At 26.0% G+C, this 13277-nt stretch overlaps 1 protein-coding gene across 1 annotated transcript; it reads left to right on the top strand.

The window, feature by feature from the left end:
• Nucleotides 1-1442: 1442 nt before the first annotated feature.
• Nucleotides 1443-10700, top strand: LOC145846798 (CCR4-NOT transcription complex subunit 11-like; the record flags this gene model as incomplete). The annotated part of the gene is made up of 5 exons (XM_082953410.1): nucleotides 1443-1608; nucleotides 2739-2868; nucleotides 4971-5081; nucleotides 7276-7415; nucleotides 10303-10700. Coding segments are annotated over 5 exons (605 nt in total), but the record flags the coding sequence as incomplete, so codon positions are not given.
• Nucleotides 10701-13277: the final 2577 nt, after the last annotated feature.

The raw sequence follows: 13277 nt of genomic DNA, 5'->3' as shown, positions 1-13277 counted from the left end.
CCGTCGTTTCAGGTAACATACAACGAATAGAAAGCAGGGAGTTTTTGACGCACGTTCAAATTAGAAACCTCGGTTACGTGATTAAAAATCAACATAAGTTTGAACAAATATTGAAGAGATACGATAGGATATATAGAGATGTGATAGGATTAACGGGTATATTGTTTACAAAGCATTTTTACTTGTTGTTCAAGTCAATTAAAATGATTTGTTTTCTATGGTAACCATGTTGGTATATTACACACAATTACAATCACTTTACATGTATGTTTATTATAAATATACCCACAAGTGAAGATTTATAAAAAAAGTTTTAGTTCTCACACTTTTTCTGTTTATACTTTTTTTATTGAATAAATTTTTACTTTGTGTAATGGTTTCACGCAACAACATTTATTTTAAACTTGTTGTATTTGTTTTGAGTTTTAATGCTTTAAATGTTCAGTTTTTTATGTGAAGTACAATAGTAAAATATAGTGTAAGCTTATTTAGTCAAAGTAAAGGCTCAATTTATTGAATAAAAAAAAACACGAACATTGACATTAAAAATAAGATAAGAAGGCTTTTTGCAACTGTTATAAACTTATGAACTGTTGATTCAAAAAACTGCTCTTTTTCAAATTTTTTTTAATAAAAACTCCATTGATAAACACATTTAAAGTCAAACTATCTAAACTTTTTTTAAATATTATTTAAATTTAATTTGTTGTTCTCTAGTTGTTGCGTTTGTATTTTTGTTATTTAATTTTATTTTAAATTTACTTTTTACAGGTTACAAAAAACACAGATTAAGTTAAATATTCTAAAAAAAGTTTATATTAAAGTTTTCAAAGCTTTAAAATTTTGTTTTATTTTTGTTTCAAAGTAGGTTATTAATTTTAAAGCTTTTTCTTGCAATTTATTTTTTTGTGCACAACTACATTTGATTTTGGAACAAGTCTTTTTTATAGTATATGTTTTTGGTTTCAGTAAGTTTATTTAATTTTGATTGTTTTTATTACATATGTTTCTAACATTTGTAAACAGAGATTATATAAAAAAATACTAACACTATTTTATATAAGTCACAGTTTTAATTAAGTTTAATGTTAATAAATTTTGACTTGTTTTAAACTCAAGGCCAATCGCAACTGACGCTAAGATTATATTTAAACTTTCAACATTCAATGCTCAATCAAGTTAATTCAATTCGTTTTCAGCCAATAAAAATGCAATAATATTATTTCAGCCAATCAGGTTCGAGGTCCGCTAATAACTCTTACAGCTAATCAGATACTATTCATTCGGCTAATCTAATCACACTGATTAACATTTTAATTAACGTTTTAATAATAGTTTTAGATAGATAATATTTAATAAACATTATTTACGTCACCTTGGAGCGGGAAAAAAATTGATATAAAAAGTATTGTCCAATCAACTGATACCATTTATTCCAACAGCCAATCAGGTTCGAGATCTGCTGAAGAAAGCGATGGAGACGCCGCTGGATGGCGACGAAACGGAAATGGTCGTGAAGGAGCTGCGGAAGATCAATGAGAAACCCAAGGAGAAAAGGGACAAGGAAACTCAGAAGCTTTTGAACCAATCAGGGCTTAGCTCGAAAAAGTTTGATTTTATTGCTACTTTTTATTTATTTAAAACATTTATTCAACAAATAAAATTCAGAAATCGGGACTCAGCTCGAAAAAGTATTTCGTTTTTATTTAATACATGGTTTTGTTTTATTAAGAAATTCAGAAAGTTATTAACCAAAAAGGTTTAAGTTCCTAAAATCTTGTTGTTTTATTGTTGTTTATTTAAACAGAGAAGTTGAGGAGTTATTGACCCAATCGGGGCTGACTTCTAAAAATTTATTTTTTATTTATTTTTTGACCTTATACGTACAGAAAATACTAATTATCTATTATATTGTCATTACTATAGGTTGAAAACTTGGTAGATTTCTATCTTCTTTTAGCAATACCTTCAGATCATACTAATTATTTACTATATATATTATTAACATTTTATCGTAGGTTGAAGAACTTAGTAGATTGGAACCCTTTAATAGCAATTGAAGTACTGACAATACTAATTATTAACTATATATATATATATATATATATATATAATTATTTTATCATAGGTTGAAGAACCTAGTTGATTGGAATCCTCTAATAGCAATTGAAGTACTGACAATACTAATTATTAACTATATATATATATATATAAATTATTTTATCATAGGTTGAAGAACCTAGTTGATTGGAATCCTCTAATAGCAATTGAAGTACTGACAATACTAATTATTAACTATATATATATATATATATATAAATTATTTTATCATAGGTTGAAGAACCTAGTTGATTGGAATCCTCTAATAGCAATTGAAGTACTGACAATACTAATTATTAACTATATATATATATATATATAAATTATTTTATCATAGGTTGAAGAACCTAGTTGATAGGAATCCTCTAATAGCAATTGAAGTACTGACAATACTAATTATTAACTATATATATATATATATATATAAATTATTTTATCATAGGTTGAAGAACCTAGTTGATTGGAATCCTCTAATAGCAATAGAAGTACTGGCCATACTTATTATTTATTTTATATATTTGTTTATATTTTTATTATTTTATCATAGATTGAAGAACTTAGTTGATTAGAACCCTCTAATAGCAATTGAAGTACTGACAATACATAGTATTAACTATATATATATTATTTTATCATAGGTTAAAGAACCTAGTTGATTGGAATCCTCTCATAGCAATTGAAGTACTGGCCATACTAATCAAAACGTCAATGCACAACGACTACTTGGCCGCTCTAGTGGACATGGAAATGTCTCTGCAATCAATGGAGGTTCGAGTTTGTTTGTAAAATATACATAGTTGTTTTACAATTAGTATAACGTTTTCAATAGTAAGCTAATAGTTATTTTGCATCATGTTGTGTTAATTTTAAATATACAGTGTGAAGGTTTAAGTTCATATACTTTGAAAAACAATTTGAGTGCTTACAATGAGGACGTTTCTGTGCATATAAATTTACGTTCACCTGAATCTTTTTATATAATTTTAATTTGATTGTTACGCAGTTATTGAATTAAGCAGTTATACATAAGATATTGTTCTGCAATGTGTTGTACAACTTTTAGCCGTAAGCGTGTGTTTATATGTTTTCTGTATCAAAATTGCTATGGTTCTGTATAATTTATTATATTTTTCTTAATATTATAATAAAAACTTTTAAAAAATTATTTTATTCAGTATTTACATTTTATACACTTACACAACTTCGTTAAAGATATTTTTTTGATAGCAGAATTTAAATGATCAAACTAAGTGTAAAATTAGTATAAAATTAAATTTATAGACAAAATACTTATTGAAAGTTCTAAATTAATTTTTGTAACTATGGGCTACAAAATTTAAAAAATTTTATGCTTTACATTTTTGTAGCTAATTTTGTAAATTATTACCACATTAGTCTTAAAAACAATCTTTTTAGTTTCTAACTAATTCCAATTTCCTAACACGTTGTTTTGAATATAACTTTAAAAACAGTTTATTGTTTGTTTTTTATTATTATGAAAATGTCTAAAATATTTCTTTTATTAAAACAAGTTGTATTTCGCTATTTATGTGTTAGACCGTTTTATTAAACAATCTACTTTTATCCGTTTTGTTTTAGTAACAAATGTTCAAAAAAGTTTATTTTGCTACACCGTTTTCAATTAAAAGATATTATTCAGCAATAAATATTTATTTTAAAAGACAATGTTTTATGTCATATTCTTACTTGACAAAAGTTTTTAATTCATTTCAAATATAAAATGCTAATCATAATTATTTTTGCTTATTTAATCAAAGTAATTTAGTTACTTTGTATTATATTTTTTTTATTCACATGCACTAATCAGACCTAGAATTTGTGTGAAAGAGTATTCTTACAATTAATATTATACTGAATGTTTACATATTAATCTATTACTACGTAGTGAACAGACTTGACATGTGTGTGATATTAATGCGTATTATTATTTTTGAACATATAGCAACATGATATCCTTATTTTCAGGTGGTGAACAGACTCATTATATGCGTAAAACTTCCCCAATTAATTTATTATTGAAGTTGCACATTATTTTAAATCAGGGGTCGGCAAACTGCGGCACGTGGGCCAAATGCGGCCCTTTAAGTCAAAATCTGCGGCCCGCGAGCTCCTTTTCAGCAAAAAAAAATACATTTTTAAAACAATAAAAATTATATTTTTTGTGATAAAAACTTACATTTATGCTGTTAATTCAATAAATACTCTTTATTAATGGTCTAATATTACTTTATTTGTTATATTTTTGATCTTAAATAATATTTTTCTACTGATTACTAGAATTTTTTAAGATAAATGCGGTCCTCAAAAGGTTTTTCTCTAAATAGTGCGGCCCGCGAGCAATTTTTTTTAAGAAAATTGGCCCGCGAGTCACATAAGGCTGCCGACCCCTGTTTTAAATGTTATATATATATATATATATATATTAACATATTAATCTGTTATCAGGTGGTGAACAGACTGAGCATGTGCGTAAAGCTTCCCCAATTAATTCATTATTAAAGTTGCACATTATTTTAAATGTTAAGTATTTATATATATATATATATATATATATATAATATAAATTAACATATTAGTTTGTTATCAGGTGGTGAACAGACTGAGCATGTGCGTAAAGCTTCCCCAATTAATTCATTATTAAAGTTGCACATTATTTTAAATGTTAAGTATTTATATATATATATATATAAAAATTAACATATTAGTTTGTTATCAGGTGGTGAACAGACTGAGCATGTGCGTAAAGCTTCCCCAATTAATTCATTATTAAAGTTGCACATTATTTTAAATGTTAAGTATTTATATATATATATATATATATAAAAATTAACATATTAGTTTGTTATCAGGTGGTGAACAGACTGAGCATGTGTGTAAAGCTCCCCCATCAGTTCATCAACTTCTACGTGGTCAGGTGCATAAAGGTGTGCTGCAAAAAAGAAAATGATAAATACAAGCAGGTTTGACAATTAATTTGTTTTATGTTATATGAATATTAAGGTTTCAGGAATTATTATTTAAGTTTTAGTGTTTTATTTTAATTACTTAATTAATTGTATTTTAACAATCTTTTAAGCGAGTAGTATTAGGTTGTGTTGAAACTTAAACAAGCTTCTTAAAGTATTTAAAATATACGAAAAAATAAAATATAAAAATTTTATTAAATATCTACCAAAGCAAAAAATTATAAACTATCTATAAAGGATATTGAATTTATATAAATAATCAAAATTTACAAACCAAAAACTCAACATTAGTTGCTTCTCTTATGCACTCTGAGGTTCCTTATCAGCTCGTTTGATATTTTTTGTATTTGATTCTAAATCTGTTGAACGAGTGATAACTTTTAAAACTATAATAAAGGTGGTAACAGGCTGTAATTTTCTTTAAACAGTTTTCTTGATTTCTTTAAATGATAAAGGTATTTAAGAGTGAAAAAAGATGTGTTTGTTTAATATGATTTAGTAGCTACAAAAAAAAGAGACAAAGTTAATAATAGAGTTAACTGTATATTTCAAAGAAAGTTATGATCGAAATTTACAAACTAAACCTCAGCATTGGCACTTTTTCCATATAATAATTAACTGATTTAAGTGTTTAGTCAACATAAACTGTTTTTTTTTGTCTTACTTTAATTTTTGTCGTTGGCATTTTGTGTTTGTAAAAATCTATTTTAACTTGACATAAGCATTTTTTAACAATAGATTATATTTAATTCGTTTTTTTTTGTTTTTTGTTGTAAAGGATTTTGAGGAAAACAATGAAGGAGATCCTTGGACCCAAGTTAGTGTTAAAATTGTCAAAAATCTGTGTAAAATAATTGAGATTATTACTTTTCTAACCCTAACTTAATGGTATTTGTTAGTGATAATAATTCGTGTATACGAGAATCATCATCATGTCTTCAAAGTTAGTATAAAAGTTATTGAAAAGTAGAGTAAGTAGTAATAAGAATTGTTACTTGGTTAGCTCCAACTTAAGGTTATATTGTTTTTTAATTGTTTATTGTGCAATGTTGGACACGGGCATCAAAGCCAGCCACTTGAACAGGACACAATAAAAAAAGAAATAAAATAAATTAATAATCAAGAATAAAAGTTAAATACAAACAATCTGAGCTTATAAAAAACTAAATAAAAGGCTTAAACTTATGTGGTTGAAATAAAAGCGATAACTGTGTATACAAAAAAACAATTTTAAGTAAATACATAGTTGTATAAAAAATTCCAGCTAAAAAGATAGAATAATTGTTTATAAAACATAACACACTTAAAAAAAGTTTATAAAAGTAAATAGATAATCAAAATGTAAAAAGTAATTTTAATTATTACAATACTAACCCTACCTTGATGTTATATAATTGTTATTCGTATATACAATCACCACCATTTAAAACCTTGATACTTTTTGAATATAAATTTATTGCTTAAAATGAAGTTTTTTTTTACACAGAAATCTTTATTTTATATTTATCCCCAGTAGTAGTTGAAAAGCAAAGTTGCCAAAACAAACTAATTAGTTGTCCCGCAAGTTTAGTTTTAAAATTTTAATCCATTAAATTTTATGCTTTTTCTCAAATAATTTTTAAAAGCTATACGCATGACAATTTGGGTGTAAGGAAGCTATCGTGTATATCAGGATTTCCCAAACTTTTTTTTCAAATCGCCCCCTTTGAAGAAATTAAAAAGGCTATTTCTCCCACCAACAAGACTACCATTAAAAACACCTTTTTTCGCTCTTCATCTGCAACTCAAGAATATCCAGTATAAGTTTCAAAACTTTAAACCCTCCCCTTTCGCCCCTTTACTAATTGTTGCCCCCAACTTACTAAAATTGCCCCCAGGGGAGCGGTACCACTCGCTTTCGGAAACCCTGGTGTATTTATTCGCTAGACCTAAAAGAGCTCAAGTTCTGGCAGTTATAACAAAAAAAAACAGAAAAATAATGGATTTTAGTTTTAAGTTTGCAATCGGAGATAACTTAAAAGAGCTATAACATCACTAAATTTTTTTTCTATAAGTATTCATAGTTTGTTCGGAAGTTAAGTTTAGTGAATAGTTTTTAATTTAAGAATTTGAAACATAATAAAAATGTAGTAGATAAAAAAAACTCAGTGTTTTAATAATTACAAACAAAATAATGTTATCCGCTTAGAGTCGCATGGTGCGCCTTGTCTGCGTTCTCCTCCAATCGCTGATCAGAAACAAGATAGTCGACGTCGACGCGATTTTCATCGAACTGCAAGCGTTCTGCATCGATTTCAGCAAAATAAAAGAAGCGGCCGCTCTGTTCAGGTTTGTTTAATTTGATATAAATAAAATTAAGGCCATATGGGGGTCCACCTTGATTTTTACAAGTTGATTTTATTTTATATACATTTTTTTAAAGTTTTATCTTAGCTATCAGACATTCTTAACCGCTTAACAAAATTCAAAGTAACTTTTGAGATAAGAGCGATCAAAGTCAATAGGTTCCTAATGAAAGGCGCTCAACAAAAACACCAAAAATGACTATTTCACTAAAAATATTTTTTCTCCTACATTTTTTACCAATCTTTTTCATGTTTAAGTCTTTGGCTAATGTATAAATCGATTCACAACAGAATTTTTAAAATATTTATAAAGTAAAAAAAAACACTTATATTTTGTTTTATTTTCTTACGTTTTTTTTTTAATTATCAACATTTAAAGTCTTTTAAACTATATAAGAAATGTTTTCTAAACTTTTGATGTCTTTTGTTCAAAAAACAAAGGAGAAGATTTTTTTTTAGTTAATTTTTGAACTTCCCAGAAAATTGACCTTGTAAAATTTGCAATTTTTATGTTTGTATCGAAAACTTTTTAGATAAGTTACAATATCTTGAAGGTTAAATAAGCTTTTAAAACTAGCTTTTAGTTTATACTCAAAGCTTTAATATTAGCCAATGCTATTTTTTTCAATGATGACTCCCCATTTGGCCTTAATTGATATATATTTATATATATATGTTTTGTTTTAACTAAAACTCTATCAAGATTGTAACCTGTTGAGCTAAAACAAAAATTGTAGGTAGTTGAGAAAAAAAAGTTTAAACTAGTAGATTACTTTTTTTTTTGTTTTCTAATAATAAAAAATAACAAAACTTGTAGACTTTAAAAATTAAGTTAAGTAAATTTCAGAGTTCATCAAATTGTTTCTTTAATCCAAGAGGTTTATCTTTAATTTCATTTAAATAGTTTAATTTTTTAATTAGCTGCTCTAAAATGTGGTTGAACCTTTTTTCTATTTTTTATCGACTTCAAATTAATTGTTTTTTTTGTACTATTTTGATGTTTAGGACGCTGAAACAAGTTGAAAACAGAAGAAAAGCAGTGAAAGCGAGTTAGTGTCAATTAGAATATAGTATATTTCTTAGTCTTGTTTTATTACCAAGCCAGTAAAAACTGAAAATTAATACTAATATATGTACGTTTTTCTTTAAAGTTTTAAGAGTATTTGTTGCTTAATTTAATCAAAAAATCAAATTCAGGTTGCTCAAAAAAATATTTGAGATTTTTTTAATTATCTATAAAACGAGTTAGTGATAATAATAACACTTTTTTTCTATTACGAAGAAAATAATATATGAAGAAGATTCAACTATAGGTCCTTTTTTATTAAGTTTTAAAATGTTGTAGTTTTTGATTACACCGAAAAAAAAATTTTGATTGTTGTAATTTATTTAACCTGGAAACATCTGGAATATCCTGTAATTTTAAAATTTGGGTAAAAAAACTTTGAGATTGATGTTATTTGAAAAAACCTGGAATTAATAAAAATGTTTAAAAACTTGGAATTTTAACAATTTTTCTACCTAAATTAATTAAACTAAGGTAAGATACGAAATATGTATTGCATATTTCTTTTTTGTTGTATCTTAAAGTTGTGTTATAAAACTCTTTAAGTATCATTACAGTTTCTTTTCAGTGTTTTTATACTTTTTTAAAACAACTTTTCATTTAAATTTTTACTTACAATGGACAATAAACTTGAAAACCTATAGAAAAGGATTTATAGAAACAAAATCAGAAAGCCTGCAATAAATTTTTAAAACACCGTCTACCGAACAGTAGTTTTATAAAACATAAAATTTAATCCAGGCTAATTCAAATAAGTCTGGTTTAAAATTTTTTTAAGTTTTATTAGAGTGAAAATCGATGGCAAAAATAGTTTTAGCTGCCAAGTGTTGTAACTTTTATATATTTTTCAAATTAGTTTGATTAAAATAGTAACAGGGTTGCCAAAATAGTTGGAATGTCGTAGAAACGTTGAAAAACTTGGAGTTTGACAATTAAGGCAAAAAAATATGGAGTTTTAAGCTATGCTTACATGTAAAGTATACAGTTTTGATTAGATATAAAAAATCTATCATATAAATAATATGATTTTTATTATCATAACTTTTTTTGAAATTAAAAAAGACTAGCTTTGAGTATCCTTTCAATGTCGTTGTACAGTTTTTCACCTGAAATTTAATTTTATACTAAAAAAGACCAAATATTTTTATAAACCTGGAAAAAATTCTAAAAATTTTTAGCAACCTTGTTATTGGCAAAACTGTTTTTCTAATAACTTTTGCACGATTATTAGACGATTATTCAGAGATTAAAGTCATATAGTCCCAAAAAATAAAACCATAATCTCATAAAAACTTTTTTAAGTAAGTTATCCTCAAGCTTAAAGATTATTTAACTTGGTTATTTCTAGTGTTTTTTTTTTTAAAATTATGGAATTTTGTTTTCAATATAAATTCTTCTTAACAGTTTTAGTTTTTAGTAGTTAACATTATTTTTAGTTTTTGTTACAATGAGTAAATTTATTATGCATTTAGATCGACTATAAACTTAAAAATTTTTCAGAATTTTTGAAAAGTTAGAAAAGTTTAGTTAAACTTTTAAATCTTTTTAAGATTCAGCGAATATTAATTTAATTAAATAAGTAATTTTTGTTTCTTAGTAGTTTTTCGAAAATATATTTTATTTTTTTCAAGTTGCTTTAAATAGTATAGCAACCAGAAGCAAAAATTTTAAAGAATTTTTTTCTTAATTGAGAAAACTTAGTCTTCAGTAATTTTTAGGTTGTCTAGTCACAACTAACATATTCTTTTAATTAAAACTTTTTACTATTGTTTTAATGTTCTTTTGATTTAATTTTATTTTTCAGGTTGCTAAGGTCCCACGAAAGCAAAGCTCCACCATCCGGCAAAGAAAACCAAAAGTGATAAAAAACAATTATTTGTATTTGTATTAAACTCTCACTAGAACATTTTTATATTTAGTCTGCTCTGGTTTTTAAAAGTGGTGTTTTTGTATCAAGAATTTTGTTAGAGCTTTCAAAAAAGTGTAAATAACTAGAGAAATTTTTTAAAAGCTTGTATGTTTTATCGACACAATGAATTAACACTTCACGAAATTTTTAAAAACTGACTGATTGCTGATCCTGCATTAAAATAAATTATTGCATTTTTGTTTAGTTGCTTGTAAAAAATGATGTCTCGAATTAAGTTTTAGATCTGTAAATGAACAAATTGTTGTTGGTGGCTATTGTTTGTTTCGAAAACTTTTATTTTGACCTGTAAAGTAATGAACCATTTCTCCGTTTTAAGAACTTAAATTATTTTGAAGAACAATATATGTATAGCAAAATTTAATTTATTAAACCACTAAATCTTAATAGTTTTTGTTTAGTGGTGTTAACAAGTATAAATAGAATTTTAGTTCTAAAAGTTAATGTTTAAAAAAAAAAACTTGTTTATAAATTAAAAAATCTAAGAAACTTTAATTTTTAGAAGTGAATAGTTTAGCACCTAAATAATTGTACATTGGTGCTAGTTCTTTTGATTATTTAAACAACATAATCTTCACAAGTAAAGAATTTGTTTACTATTAAGCAAATTTATGTATATTGTCTTTTTATGGATATTATAACAACTTGAAGCTGTTGCGACAAATAAAACTCCGAGGTTAGTTAATACTTCTTTTATCAATTAAATCACACAAGTTGACAGGGTTGCCACAAAACCTGAATAATACCTGCAACTTGACGATTTAAGCTAAAATAACCAGGAAAAGATTTTAATTTTGAACAAAAGCCACTAAAAAACTGCGATTTTAAACAACTTTTACATGCTAAGTAATAAAATTTCGATTTAACACAAAAAATGTATCATGTAGATTAAAAAAAAAAAAATGTGATCATAATTTATTTTTTGTTACAAAACACATTTAAAATAGCTTTACAGTATCTTTTTTAAAATCGTTGTTTTTTACCTTAAACTTAGTTAAAACTAAAAATATATCCAAAACCTGGTCGAAATTTCTCAAAAACAGTGGCAACCCCAAAATTAAGCCAGTGATAACATATAAATTTCTAAAAAGTGACTTTAAAGAGTGTGTTGTACAAACTGTACTAATTATTATTTTTAAGACTTTTTCTAACTTTTAACTTACTGATACTAATAAATACGATATGATTTTTTTTATTAGTTGCTAAAAACATTAAATAATTACTTGACCTAGCGAGTACAACTATTTGTTGTTTATGTTCTAAATCTAAAAAATTGATTCAAGGCCAAAACTGTTAAATAAATTTTTGTTTTTGAAAATAGTAACAACTAGCCATTATACAATAAGTTCATAGCTTTTGTCGAAAGAAAGAAAATCAGTCAATTGTTATAAAACCTGATAAACTATTATTTTATAATAACACATTGACTGGGTGCTGTTTCATTTTTAGTTTCAACTTTAATAAAAAATAGTTACTTCAAACATTATCAGCTAATTCATATTTAATGCAAAAACAAATAAATAAAACACTCTCTCAAGTTTTTCTGTGATAGTTTATATGGATATGTTATATTTCCTAGCACAATCTCTATTATTTATTAGATGTTCTGCAACTGAAGATCTTTTTGCTGCGTTTTTTGTTGCTATTGTCTTAATTGCAGGTTCTTGTTCGATGAATTTCAATACACAAGCAGGTAGATGTTCTTTTATCCTGGTTTTTAAGTGCCTAGAGGTCTGACCGATATAGCTCTTTTCGCAAGAGCAATTAAACTTGTATACTACACAACTTTTGTCTTGGTCTGGTATCGGGTCCTTCAACTGCACTTTTAATAAAGATTTTGAAAGAAATATAACTCTTGGAAGCACTTGATTGTAAGATGTTTTTGTTAAGTCTTTTAGTTTGCTCTCAAATACTCGTGATTTTTCTCCAATATAAGGTAGTTTTAATATTGCTGGGAACTTCTCCGGTCCAAATAGCCTAGGTTGATTTATGTTATTGTGGTGTGATTTTATCACCTTCTTAATCAAATCTGGTGGGTTACTATTTTTATCACCAAACTCCAAGGATAATTAATATTTCTTTCACAAATTAACAGGGTTGCCACAAAACCTGATTAATACCTTGAATTTGACAATTTAGGCTAAAATAATCGGAAAAACTTTTAATTTGAGGAATTAAAAAATACCTGTAATTTTGAACAAAATCACTAAAAACTGCGAATTTTAAACAATTTTTACATGTTAAGTAATAAATTTCGATTTGATACAAAACATGTGTGATATAGATAAAAAATTTCTGTGGTCATCAATTTTTTTTACAGAACACAATTAAAGTAGATCTACAGTATCTTTTCAACATCGTTATACTATATAACAAAGTTTTTTACCTTAAACTTAGTTTAAACTAAAAATAGACCCAAAAACCTAGAAGAAATTTCTCAAAAACCAGTGGCAACCCAAAATCAAGCCAGTGATAACATATAAATTTCTTAAAAGTGACTTTAAAGAGTGATGTACAACTATACCAATTATTATTTTTTAAGACTTTTTTAACTATAATAATAACTCTAATAATAAGTACTATTAGTTGCTAAAAACAGAATAATTAACCCAGCGAATACAAGTATTTGTTGTTTACGTTCTAAATCTAATAAATTTAGTACGTCAAAAACTGATAAAAACAGTTCTCGTTTTCGAAAATAGTAACAACTAGCAGTTATACCAAGGGTGGGCAACGTACGGCCCGCGAACCGAATCCATCCCGCAGATGAGAATAATCGGCCCGCGAGCAAAGTGACAGGCCTGCAAATGGTCAGTATCACAAAGTTTGTATAAAATGTTGTAAGACATTTT

The sequence above is a fragment of the Thalia democratica genome, unplaced genomic scaffold (assembly GCF_965202585.1).
Source record: "Thalia democratica unplaced genomic scaffold, ktThaDemo2.hap1.1 HAP1_SCAFFOLD_644, whole genome shotgun sequence".
In the NCBI taxonomy this organism is placed as follows: Eukaryota; Metazoa; Chordata; class Thaliacea; order Salpida; family Salpidae; genus Thalia; species Thalia democratica.
This window is presented reverse-complemented; position numbering and strand designations above follow the sequence as displayed.